Genomic DNA, 13,226 nt, shown 5'->3' with positions numbered 1-13,226 from the left:
GTGGTGTGTGGACTATTTATGAAAGCAGAAGGGTCTATAATGACCTTTGGGTTATCCCAAACAGAGGGATACCCAGTCTCAACTGTGTGAGTTTTCACCCTCAAGGGAACATCAAACAAACAGCAGCAATTGAGGCTTGAGATACCCCCATATGGAAAAACAGATTCATTTTATTGGCACTTTAGATTCCTAGGGAGACTCTTGAAAAGTCAAGCGGTCAGTTACAACAACCCTGGTCTCTAGGCAGAATCCCAGTTGAGTCACACCATACAGGGAAGAATCTGTTCTGTATCTTTCAAGTCTATTGAACAAGATTTCTTTATTATCTTGGAAATTATTTTCCTTGTACTGAGGCTGCATTTTTGTATAATGGTTAAGTTCTTTTTCCCTGGATAAATGAACTCAGTGTGCGTTTTCCCACCACCCCACTTTTTGCTCATGAAATCTAGAAATCCTGCCTATCTTCGAGTCCTAACTCTCATCCTGCTGCCTTCTTGGGGGAGCGGATTGACAGGACTTTCTTCCACGGTACCACCCGGTGGGTTCGAACTGCCAACCTTTTGGTTAGTGGCCAAGCATGGAAATTTCGTACCACCAGGGACCTTTAACTCCCTATAAAGCCAAAGCTCTGTAACGGAAGGGGCCACGTCTTATAGGGCGAGGACGCGTACTTGTATTTACCGCGATCGTAGTGTGTGTAACTGTTCTCTTGAAGCAATGTTCGGCTTTTTTCACGTCAAAGCAACAATTGCTTGGCAAGGGTGATAAACAGGAGCAAAATCAAGCACTGAGTGGACAGGTGGACGTAAAGATAACTCTGACTCATGAGGGCCCACAATCCTGCCATATTTTTTTTGTGAGACCATAAGAAATGGGACACCACCCAGTTGATAAACATGGAGCTTTATATGAACTGTAGTCTCAGTGGACAAAGATTAGACAAAGATAAATGTATTTCCTCTCTCCATATATCTCTGATTCCTTTCTCTACTCTAAAATATCTTTAATAAAATTTTCCCCAGAAGGGAAAAGTGTATTTTCCTTAGTTTTACCTCTCATTTCTTGAACCTGATGGTTGAGGAAACGAACAATTCTCTCTCAGCAGTTTTCAAAATGACTCTTGTTTCTTTGTCTTAAGTCTTTTTTGGTTTCTTAGAATTTTAGGCTTTAACCACCAATATGGCACCTTTTGATTTCAGTGTCTTATCTAATCTTCATGGCAGTATTCTACTGCTAATACTGGCTTTCAGGTAGTGGGCAGAAATAACAAAAGCACTCAGGAATGGGGATTATTATAGTTACTGATAAGATGGGCTTTTTTTTTTTTTTTCTTTTTGTACATTTGACCCGTGTGTCAATCTCCCTCTTTTTTAATGACTGGGAAGAGGTCTACTCTCCCTTTCAGACAGTAGCTAGGAAAAGGCAGTGTGTGTTTCCCAAGAGAACACACTTTTATACCTTAGTTGCTAGTGCTGAAGGTGCATTGGGTTATTTTCCATAGAGATTTAATTTACATGAAGCTGTAGCTTGGTGTGTAGATTCATATGAATTACATTACGGTTTTATCTTCCCTCAAAATACCTGTAAATGTAGTTTTTGAAAAATCCAGTATAGCATCTAATATCAAGAAATATTTGCTTTTTGCTGTAGTGGTCATACATTTCAGAAATTTTATATTCTTTTTACTTATTATTTTTCATGGCTGTTTATTGGTTTAAGAAAGATAATAAGTACTGAGTAATGCAGTGAAATATATAGGTAAATTCTCACTAGAGGTCATTTGGAATTGTGGTTCACACCAGCTTGGATTTGCATAGTTTTAATTAAACAACATACAATAATTATCTCTTATGCAGATCTCTTATCTATTTAAAAGTCTAACAGTGTGTGCCCTGTGCTTAGAATTAAGCTGAATATTGAAAAGAAAACTTCAATTTTAGAAACATTGGTTTCACAGTATTATGTACTTAATCTTTATTGGAATATCTCAGTATAATTATAATAGCAACTATCTTATTTTTATATATCTATCTGTGTATTTCCTTTCACTATTAACAAGTCTCTTATTTGTATTTCTCATACAGAATTTTTACTGATATTTGTTGCTTTTGCCTATTCTTTCATATAGGTTGGGCGTATTTTTGGATATTTTCCAAAGGATTTAATCCAGGTAGTTCATGAATATACTAAAGAAGAGTTACAACTTCCAACAGATGTAAGTCATGCATTTTTGTTTTTGTTCTTGATTATAAATTAGCTTATAAATTCATCAGTTAAATTAATTTAACTATTTTTGGAAGGCTTTGAATGTTTTGTTTTTTTGGTCAGGAAAAAAGGAGCCCTGGTGGTACAGTGGTTAAGCACTCGGCTGCTAACTGAAAGGTCAGCGATTCAAACCCACCAGCCGCTCCACAGGAGAAAGATGTGGCAGTCTGCTTCCGTAAAGATTTACAGCCTTGGAAACCCTACGGGGCAGTTCTACTCTGTTCTATAGGGTCTGTACGAGTCAGAATCAATTCAATAGCAATGGGTTTGGGTTTGGTTTTAGTTTAATGGTTGTATATGATATTTTAATTTGGGATGAAACTACCTTAAGAAAGGAAGGAAAGAAGGAAGGAAACATTTGAAAAGAATTTAAAGGAGACTAATCACATAGTTATCTAGTATATTGAAGTACATATTCTTATATCAGGCTGCACACTCTTATACAGGGCTTTTCTTTGCTACTTTATATGTGAAAAAATTAAGAATTCAACATCTTTGTTTCTAGTTATTAAGAGGTTAATAAGTTCTTTTTGTAAGCAAAAGGAGGAGGTGTCCCAATTGGAAAACTACTCACTGGATAACTGTTAGACATTTTAAGTATTTATAAATCATGATAAATAAATCAAAGCCTAAATTGTGTACTAGGCCAGAAATGTAAACTTATTATGGACTTTTTTAGTGATTTAAGGGTTATAGTTATAGATTTGGAAGGAGTCCTGGTGGCACAGTGGTTAAGAGCCCAGGCTGGTAACCAAAAGGTCAGCAGTCCGAATCTACCAGGCGCTCCCTGGAAAGCCCGTGGGGCAGTTCTACTCTGTCCTATAGGGCTGGAATGTGTCAGAATTGACTTGATGGCAACGGGTTTGGTTTTGGTTTTATAGATTTGGAAAAGGGAGCCTGAGAGTTTCAGGTGAGGTCTGGTCTCAAATCTGTAAGGTCCTGGCTGTACATTCTATGAGGCATTCCTCTATGGTACATGGACTTAAAGCAGCTTTATAACTAAAAGAATTTTGTGTTCTGGGATCCTCATTCCAGCTGATTATTTCCTGGAGTTTAAAAGTTTATAGCAGTGGGTGCTTCACTTTCCCTCAGCAGCCTTTGAGGGGCTCTTTGTTTGGAGTTGGTGCAGAGCATGCAAGCTGCTGGCCCCAGCAAATCTTGGGTGAGGCTGGCGGAGCAGGTGACGCCTCAGAACTATCTGCTGTTCTTACAGTTTCTCCTTGATAATCTAGAGCATCATAGAATCGGCCCCGTCGTCTATCTGACCTCACCGCTGATGGAGAGACTGCCCAGGATATAGGTGTGAGGCAGCGGGTCAGGGGTCACAGAAACCTCACCAGCTTGGGATTTACCTTCTCACAGACGCTCACTGCATGTTCTGTCAACATTAAGAAAACAGCTTGGAAATGAATGTGACTGAAAGAGGAAACCATTTATCCTTACTCCACCGGGCAGGTCTCCCCAGAATACAGTGAGACATTAGTTAGGAGAAGAAAATTATCTTTGTTAGCTTTTAACTTTTCCCTCAATCTGTATCTTTTTTTCATTTTTATTTATTTTTTGAGCTCATTTGCTCATTAGTGTAGGAAGGATGAATGTAGATTTACAGATAGTTCTGATGGCAGATCTCAGTGATTACCCAGAACTCTGGTTGACATCAGGGTATATCCCTTACAGAATCTTGTTTTCCAGTTGTTCTTGTAGTAATAATTAAGCAGGGAGGCCCCCTTGAGACCATTCTTTGTCCCTTTAAATTTTCGCTTCCACGTACCTGTATCTCGATAAGATACTTCTTAAGCTGATTTATCTTTCCCAATCCAGGGAAATTGTGAGCCAAAAATCCAGGTAGAATTAGAGCCTGAGAGCTGGGTGAGCAGAGTGGAGTCTAGAGGGCATGGTGGTAGAGAAGCTGGATGGTCTTCCATCTTCTCCTGGGCAGATTATTGTGACAGAACATCAGACGTAGATGTTGGGAGTTGGGAACCCAATAATGACACCCCTCTTTCCCCAACTGTGTGCAGAACAAATTGAGAGACCCAGGTGTCAGGCAGATGGAGAATGAAATGTCAACATTATTACCTGATAAAACTTTTTGGAGAATACAGCTCAATTGTGCAGCAATAGTGGGCTTTCTGACATTTCATCTATTAATGGGACAGATTTACACAGCCAGATAGAGCTAGCCAACTGGGGGCCCCGCCGAAGGGGGTCTGTCCCCATAAAACGGAGAGCAGGAAGAACAGAGGATTTTGTGTGTGCCAAAGAGAAACAAGGGACAGGGTCAGTAAGCCCACAGCCATACCAGTCATTCCTCCTCTGGGGAAGAGAGAAGGAGGGAAGCCAGGAGCACGACTCGAGTAGAGGAATGGAAGCTGGACGCCAGGCAAACGTGGATTCCGGCCTCTGATCCTCTACTGCTGAAGAACCGTCATCACCTAGGGTGGCACAAAAGCCCGGGGAGAGCCAAACAAGAATCTGGGTTGTCCCCGTCGTTAGCATGGGTAGGAATTTATTCTGTGACGTGTGGTTAGTGAGTGACACCAATAATGTTTTTCTTTCCCTTACAGGAGACAGATTTTGTTTGTTTTGATGGCGGAAGAGATGATTTTGATAATTATAACATAGAAGAACTTTTAGGATCTTGGGAATTATACGACTCTGCAACTGGAGGTTCTGAGAGAGCCACAGAACAAACTTCTGAGCATATGAAAAAGCCTCATGAAGTATCTGAGGAAAGTGACCCTGAACCTGAACCCAAAGAAGCCAACTTAGAGGAAGGTGAAAGTTTATTCTCTGAAGACACCGAGGATCTAGAAGAAAGATTTGAGGTTGGGAAGAATCACCCTCATGCAAATGGTCAAACAGACAATGCTCAGGGAGAGCAATCTTCATTTGACCCTTTTGAGGAAATGCTGCAAGAGAAACTAAAAGTGCCAGAAAGTGAAAACAACAAAACCAGCAATGGTTCTCAGGTGTCAAGTGAACAGGAGAAGATTGATGCTTATACACTTCTGAAAAAAGAAATGACTCTGGACCTGAAAACCAAATTTGGCTCAACTGCGGACGCATTTGTATCGGACGATGAGTCAACCAGACTTGTTACTTCATTAGAAGATGATTTCGATGAGGAATTGGATGCTGAATATTACACAGTTGGGAAAGAGGATGAGGACAGTAAAGAAAACTTTGATGAGATACCATTACTCACCTTTACAGACGGAGAAGATATGAAAACTCCCGTGAAATCTGAAGTTGAGAAATATTCAACAGATAAACAGCAGAAGTCCAACGAAGAAAATATGATTGAGGTAGCTCAGCCTCCTGGCATCAAAGATGATGATAAAAATATAATAGCCACGTTGGGGGATACTATCTTCTCTATTGTCACAGGAAGTGAAGAAAAAACAGGAACGATGGATTTAGAGAGTTCTAATTCAGCGGAAGAAAAGGAAGATGATGTGTTAGTTCCGGATAGCAAACGGGGGGAAGCACAATCAGCAATAGATTCTGTTGACCCTGAAGAGGCAGAAGATGGCCTTTTGATTATAGAAATTCCTAAAACAAATGATGACGAAGACCCAGAAATGGACACAGAACTTGACATTAAAGAAAAAGGCAGGAAAGTTCAGGAATCCAAAAGGGGCCTGGTACAAGATGAGACAGAATTAGAGGATAAGAAGCAAGAAGAGACGACTGTGCCTGTTACTACTCAAAGCAGTAACCTCAACTCTTTGCTAGCTGCAGAGAAGGGTAAAGAAACATTAAAATCAGCCTTTGATAACAAAGAAAAGGACCAAAATGAAGCAGCTATTCATATCTCAAAGGAAACACCCCACGAAGAAAGGCCTGGTGAACGTGTTTTGGAAGGTGGTGCAGACAGTGAACCTGTACCTAAAGCTGCAGGGAATCAAATGAAGAAAGACAAGCTTAGACAGGAATCCGTGGCTATTGGACCAGGCTTAGGAGACGACCAGCCCAATGCATCCCAAGACGCTGTGGAGGACGTGGATGTTCAGGAAGGTGGACCAGAACCACACACTCGTTCAGTGGAGCATCAGGATGAGGAATTTAAAGAGGAGCTAGTTCTTAGAACTCAAAACCAACCTAGATTCTTCTCTCCAGATGAAATGGGTTTGCACACAGACCTGGAAGGAGAGGTTCCAGTTCAGGGACGAAATCTTTCTTGGCAACAAGAAAGGGATGTGGCGGCTGCAGTTACTAAGCGTATGAATGAGAAGAGAAGGCTCTCTGAGGGAGAAGTCAAAGAGGACACCTCAGATAAAGAGTCTGTTCATCACAAGGCAGTGCAGGGCACACAGGAAGTGGAAAACAGAGGCCAGACCAACAGCGCAGAAGTATTGGGTCTCCATACAGAAGAGTCTCAGGCGGAAGATGATGATTCAGTCCCTGAAGAGCTGCTGGAGGATGAAAACGCTGTAAGTGCAAAACAGTCTAAAGAAAAAGACACTGGGATTCAGGACAGGAGGTTAGAGGTTAATCTGCAAGCCCCTGAAAGAGCTATTTTAGAGACCTCTAATCCTGATCCAGAAACTGGAGAAAACAAAGTAGAAACAGGTGTGATTTTGGAGATTGAAAGAAAAAATGAAACTGTGGCCAAAGGGGCAGATATGCTAGAGGGGGGACCAGCTAGTATAGAGGTGGAAAAGGAAGAAAGCCCTCTTGTAGATAAGAAAACACATAGACCATCTGAAGTAAGTGACTTCCCTTACATAAAAAAAATTCGGACTCCAGAGTTAGGTGAACTGTTTCAGAATAAAGATTCTGATGACCTTAAAGAAGACAACCCTGTGGAACAGCCAAAGACCTCAGGGTTTGCAGAGAAGCCTGAGGTAGAGGAACTTTCAAAAGAGGACCATGAGGATTTACAGAAATTCATGGGCCCAGAAAGCCAGTGGTCTGCTTCTGAAGAACTTGAAGATGACCTGTTTCACTGGGCTCCACATAAAACTATGAAGCCAGAACACAGTGACAGTGAGAAGGACTTCCCTATAATAAGGAGCTTTTTTAAAGAACAGCAGTCTTTGCAACGGTTCCAGAAGTACTTTGATGTCCATGAACTGGAAGCCATGTTCCAAGAAATGTCATTAAAGTTGAAGTCAGCCCAACAGGAGAGCCTGCCTTATAATGTGGATAAAGTCCTAGATAAGGTTTTCCGTGCTTCTGAGTCACACATTCTGAGTGTCGCAGAAAAAATGCTTGATACCCGTGTGAATGAAAATAAAGATCTGGGAACGAAGGAAAATAACATATTTGAAGAGGCTGCAGTGCTGGATGATATCCAAGACCTAATCTATTTTGTGAGGTACAAACACTCCGCAGCAGAGCCGACTGTACTGGCGGCAGTGACACGGCCTCCAGAGGAAGGCTGGGATGGACCGAGGGAAGGTAGAGTACCTGCCTATGGCCTTACAGAGTCAGGCTTGAGAAATGGGGTAGGGGGTGGTGGGGCTTCACTGAAATACCTCGTATCTTATTTGTAAAGCTCTGTTCACAGTTTATAAGGTGCCTTAAGGAGAGAGACACCAGAATGAAGTCCACATGTCTCTTCCTGCCTTCTTTCTTTTAAGCTGGAGCATGGATAACAACTTCTTACCCTGTTTTCCTTAGGACAGTTGAGACTGGCTAGTGTCCTCCCAGTGAACCTTCCTAAAAAGCTAAAGGGAAAGAAATAAACAGGAAAACAGAGCACAAAGTAGAGCTGTGAGCAAAGTACAGATTTCATGTGAAGTTATGAAAGGGCTTTATGGAACACAATTTCTAAATCATTAAATAACTGCTGTCCAGCCCAGATTGACTAATATAACTATTAGAGTTTGCTTGAGTTCCTTTATTCCTCCCAACTTTTCATCTTTTGTGGGTGCCATGTTCTTTCCTGCTTCTTGGGGGTGGTTACTAACTCCACTTAAGCTCTCCTGGGCCCTGGGTTCTTTCATTCAGATTAATCAAGGCAGGAATCAGGATGAGGACCTTTCTAACACAGCACTTGACACAGAGAAGGCATTCGGTCAATATTGAGTTGACCCCAAGCTGGTATCCTAACATAAACTTTCTGATTCCTGGCTCTGTGCCCTATTCTCTATACCCATGCTTTTGAAACTGGGGTACTTGAACTGAGGGTTTATGGCAGAGTACCAGGGGGAACATAAAGCCGCAGGATAAATGGTCGTAGCTTCCCAGAGTGCCAACTTTTCCTGAGAATTTGAAGAGAGAGGACATTTACGTTTATTCAAAGTTGATATACTTTAGAGTACAAAATTCAGATGAATTTTCAGGCTAAAATATGAGGTTGCAAAGAAATTTATCTTTGCTACGAGTGGCACAGTGATTAAGAGCTCGGCTGCTAACCAAAAGGTCAGCAGTTCATATCTACTAGCCGCTCCTTGGACACACTGTGGGGCTGTTCTACTTTGTCCTATGGGGTCGCTATGAGTCGGAATCGACTTGATGGCAACAGGTTTTTTTTTTTACAGGTCTCCGTGAGGGAGCCCTGTGGTGCAATGGTTAAGGCTCAGCTGCTAACCAAAATGTCAGCGGTTTGAACCTATCAGTGGCTTCATGGGAGAAAAGACCTGGCGATCTGCTCCTGTAAAAATTACAGCCTAGGAAACCCTGTAGGGCAGTTTTGTGCTGTCCCATGGGCTCATTATGAGTTGGAATCAAGAGCACACAACAACATGGGTCTCCTTGGCGATGTCCTGGGCCTCATAGGGAAGGTTTAGTCTTTTTGGCTCTTAGAGTTACTTTGAAAATATTGGAAAAGCACATCAGTGAACTGCCTTTGTGTGTAATGACTCTCCCTGTACTAGTACCTGCTTTGTGTTTAAGAGAGTTCATGCTACTCCTGCGTAGATGTTTCATATTTCTGCTTTTGACTGGAATTCTCTTTTGCACATTTATCCACATGGGCACATATTGGTTTGCCAAGGGAAGTTAAATTATTCAAGTCCCTACCATAAATATGTTTATTTATGAAATACTGTGAAAAAAAAAGGTAGCTTTCTAAGTTTTATTAGGTAGATTAGCCATCTCTGAAGTGGGCTGAAAGAAACTGAAACTACTTCCCTACACAGTTGTGCTTCAGGGTATGCCAGTAACATGGAAGGCAGTGTGGAGATGCCCTGAGAGCTGTACAGGGTCGGGGACTGGCCACTGGGATGATGGGTTATGTTGTCCAGCTTCGCTAGCCCAATGCATCCCTCTCCCCTGTAGAGATCCAGCCACCACATGAGGATAACTTCCCACCAGGAAGCACAGAAAATTGGAAAATGCAGGTTGCTGAAGAGCCCGGCCACTTGGATCAACCCATGACTAGTGACACAGCTGCCTCAGAAGTGTCACAGACGCCGAATACTGAGAAAGATTCAGACCCAGGTAAAGCTGCTCTTTTCTTTCTACAAAGTAGAGGCATGTCATAAATAAGACCTTCTAGGAGACTTGTTGTCAAAGGTAGGAAAGGGAGGGAAAAATAATACAGGCATGTACCAGTTAAAAAAAAAAAAAAAATCCCAGAGGAATTAAAAGAAAAGCAGGAGCTAAGCCTGAAAACAGGAAAAAGGCCAGAGACCATAACTAACCAATGTTTGGCTGTCACTGCCTTGTGTAAATAATTTTAATCTAAAAAATTATTCTGAGAAGGCCTTACGCTCTAACAGAGTAGTTTTAAACCAGGCCAGCAGCATCAGCGGCACATGGGAATTCAGAAAGGCAGATTTTTCCCACCTCCTGATCAGAAACTCTGGGGGTGGGTACACGTTAAAGTGTGAGGACCACTGTCCTAAAACCCACTGATTCTGTGCTCTTCCCCATTCGCATTCCCACGCCCCCAGAAAATGCATGGTAGCTCAATTCTTTCTTCTTTTATTTGCTACTCAGACATGTTAAATATCTAGGAATCTTTATACTAGTGGAAACCCTGGTGGCACAGTGGTTAACAGCTACAGCTGCTAACCAAAAGGTTGGCAATTCGAATCCACCAGGCGCTCCTTGGAAACCAAATGGGGCAGTTCTATTCTGTCCTGTAGGGTCGCTGTGAGTCAGAGCTGACTCAGCGGCAATGGGTGTGGTTTTTTTGGTTTATACTAGTAGTCCCTGGGTGGCACAAATGGGTAAATGCTCGACTATCAGGAAAAAGGCTGGCGGTTTGAATCCACCCCGAGTCTCCTCAGGAGACGGGCCTGGTGATCTGCTTCCAAAAGGTCAAAGCCTTGAAAACCTCATGGAGCAGTTCTACTCTGCACATGTAGGGTCGCCATGAGTCGAACTTACTTGCCGGGAGCTAACAACAATATTACACTGTAAGGTTAAAGGCAGCAGTAGGGAACTTTACAGTAGGAAATAGTCTGCTGCAGACTGACACTGTCAACAGCACCTACTCGCAGCACACAGGAAATACCTAGAGGGACAGCATCTCATTTTATTGGATTTGAGAAGGTTGTTTATTAAACATTTTAAAATAGATATAACCCCAAACCAAACCCATTGCCATCTGGTTGATTCCGACTCACATAGTGACCCTACAGGACGGGGTAGAACTGCCCCATAGGGTTTCCAGGGAATGGCTAGTGGATTCGAACTACTGACCTTTTGGTTAGCAGCTGTAGCTCTTAACCACTGTGCCACCAGGGCTCCTAAAATGGATATACAACCCCAATAATGGTATCAGAAGCCTTCTAATGTTTGTGAACCTCATTCTCATTTTACCAGTAAATCAGCAGAATAGCCAATTGTGTTTTTGTCTATTATGGTGACTTGATGACATGGTCACTATTTTTGTGTTTTCTAGAGGTTATGGTCTATAAGCAGGTAAAGCATTACCCAGTAACACCTGCAAGGCTTGGCAGCACCCCTAAGTATCAGAGAAGCCACAGCAGGGAGATGAATGCAGCTGATGTGACAAGGAATGACAGTATCAGGTCTTCCAGGCTCCTGAGGACACTGCCTTCATATACTCTTTACTTCTGACCATGTTCAGCTCATAAAACACTTCTGCTTGCTGAAAATGAGCCATGCACTTTTTAAGGCTTGTTATTCTCTTGCCTAAAAACTTTGAGGTCTAGGAAGGATTCTGCATACATAATTAAAAACAAATTCTTTGCTCTCTCATTTAAAGTCCACCACAAAATGGCCTAAAGGACTTTTACAGGCTAATCCTCTCAAATGTCCCTGCATGCATCTCAGGCACTCTTCATGTGAGACTCCCAGCTGTTCACAAAACATGCCCCAGACTCATATGAGTCAGGCTGAAATCTCCTCCCTAGCACCTGGGTTGAAATCCTTTTAAGGCATGTATACCTAGAATTTGACCTCTTTCACAGAGCCGCCAAGCCGGGCCCTCACCTCTGCCGTTTACCATGTTCTCTTTCCTGTAGGGTCACTGGTCCACCCAGTAAGTGACTGTCTAGTGCCTGCCACAGGCCAGACACTGCTGAGCACTGGAGCGTCCCACCCGCAAGTCTGCCACCTGAGGCTCTTGCTTTTTCTTGAGGTTACCACTATAGTCCTTCCCCAGCTCTAAGTCAATGTTTGCTAGATGTGACTATGTCTATACGGAGGAAGCATGAAATTCCATTTTTCTCAATGCCCATGAGTAATTACTGTTTGGATAGCAGTTTCATTGCCGGGAGGTGATGAGGGGGAGGTTGGTTGGGGGTAGGGAGGATGGAGGTACATGTTCATTTTACAGTTGAAGGGTAAAATGGCTCTAATTGGGATTCGAGTTTTTTTCTCTATATAAACGTCTTTAGGAGAACCACGCTTGCCAGGCACAGTGACCGATATTTAGTGGGCACTCAATATTTTTACTGAAGGAAAACAACTCTTCGTATAAAATATAAAATAAAACATCGGTTTTTGTCTCCTCAATTTTAGGGATAATTATAACAGAAGGCACTCCTGTTGATGTAAAAAAGCAACTAGAAACAAACGCTGAAGAGCCAGCCGGTGCTACACCTCTAGAAAAGGCACTTCTTTTCATCTATTCCTTCGTGTTTCGTGTAACTAAGACGGTAAGTTTGATACATACAGTTTCTTTGGATAGGGTGTTGATTTTTACAGTTTTTAAGCTGATTTTGAGCATGGGGTGAAGACTGTAAAATGTCTTTCTGAAAATTACTCCTGGTCCTTTCAAGACAGCTCCTGATACACATGAGTGTACGGCTTTTGTGGCTTCTTAGTTCCGTTCAGCACCCACTTGAGGAGGATTCGCCGTGTACCAGGGCTGGGCACTTCACACCTGTGAAACGTGGTTCTCCCCTCCAGGACCTCTGAGTCCGGCAGGGAGATAAAGACATTCGCTTGACATGTACTGTAGGAGAGGCAGAAACAGAAGCGGTTACCTGAGGGTGGAATGATATGTTGAAAACGCCGATCCTCTGTGGTGAGGGAGTGTGAGAGGAAGTTACTTGGGATGTGTTTTGAGCAGAGCTGAAGAACAAACGGGAGTTGGATGTGTAGTATGTTGTTGAAGAGAAGGGCTGTGGAGGTGTGCGGGAGGCAGAAGAAATAGCGTGTGTGGAGAGATAAAGGCATGAAATAAAAAGGTTATTCGGGGAAGCATGAGTAGTTGGTGGTGTTAAAGAGTAGCTGGAGTAAGAGGGGGGTGCTGTGCTGGAGGGGGGCAGGAGCAAATAAAAAAGAACATAAAAACAAAACCGAACCCGTTGCCGTCGAGTTGATTCCAACTCATTGCGACCACACGTGTCATGGTAAATGGTGTTAGACTGTTAGGGGTGAGTATCTTTTGAAGGTTTTAAGCAGGAAAATGATATGGTCAGATTTGTTTCTTAGAAACGGAATCGCTTTTTATTTAGATTTAGCTTTTTTAAAGAAGCCAGGATCCAAATGAGACATATATTCTGTTTGTAAGTTTATGTAAACTTTTTAGGACTTAGCTCCCCCTGGTGGCGGTTGTTGAAATTGGACATTTTTCTTGGTAAATTATA

The 13,226-nt window shown here is 42.4% G+C and overlaps 1 protein-coding gene across 3 annotated transcripts in view; it reads left to right on the top strand.

The window, feature by feature from the left end:
• The window catches only part of MIA3 (MIA SH3 domain ER export factor 3), a 62,089-nt gene that overhangs the window by 4,986 nt on the left and 43,877 nt on the right, over positions 1-13,226 (top strand). For all 3 annotated transcript variants that reach the window (XM_064276876.1, XM_064276875.1, XM_064276874.1), the window contains exons 3-6: positions 2,129-2,215; positions 4,833-7,671; positions 9,496-9,657; positions 12,154-12,290. In XM_064276876.1, coding sequence (XP_064132946.1) covers positions 2,129-2,215; positions 4,833-7,671; positions 9,496-9,657; positions 12,154-12,290 — 3,225 coding nt within the window. The remainder of the gene's footprint in view (positions 1-2,128; positions 2,216-4,832; positions 7,672-9,495; positions 9,658-12,153; positions 12,291-13,226) is intronic.

The sequence above is a fragment of the Loxodonta africana genome, chromosome 25 (assembly GCF_030014295.1).
Source record: "Loxodonta africana isolate mLoxAfr1 chromosome 25, mLoxAfr1.hap2, whole genome shotgun sequence".
Taxonomy (NCBI): Eukaryota; Metazoa; Chordata; class Mammalia; order Proboscidea; family Elephantidae; genus Loxodonta; species Loxodonta africana.
The sequence above is the reverse complement of the archived record's forward strand: the minus strand, read 5'-3'. Positions and strand labels throughout refer to the sequence as shown.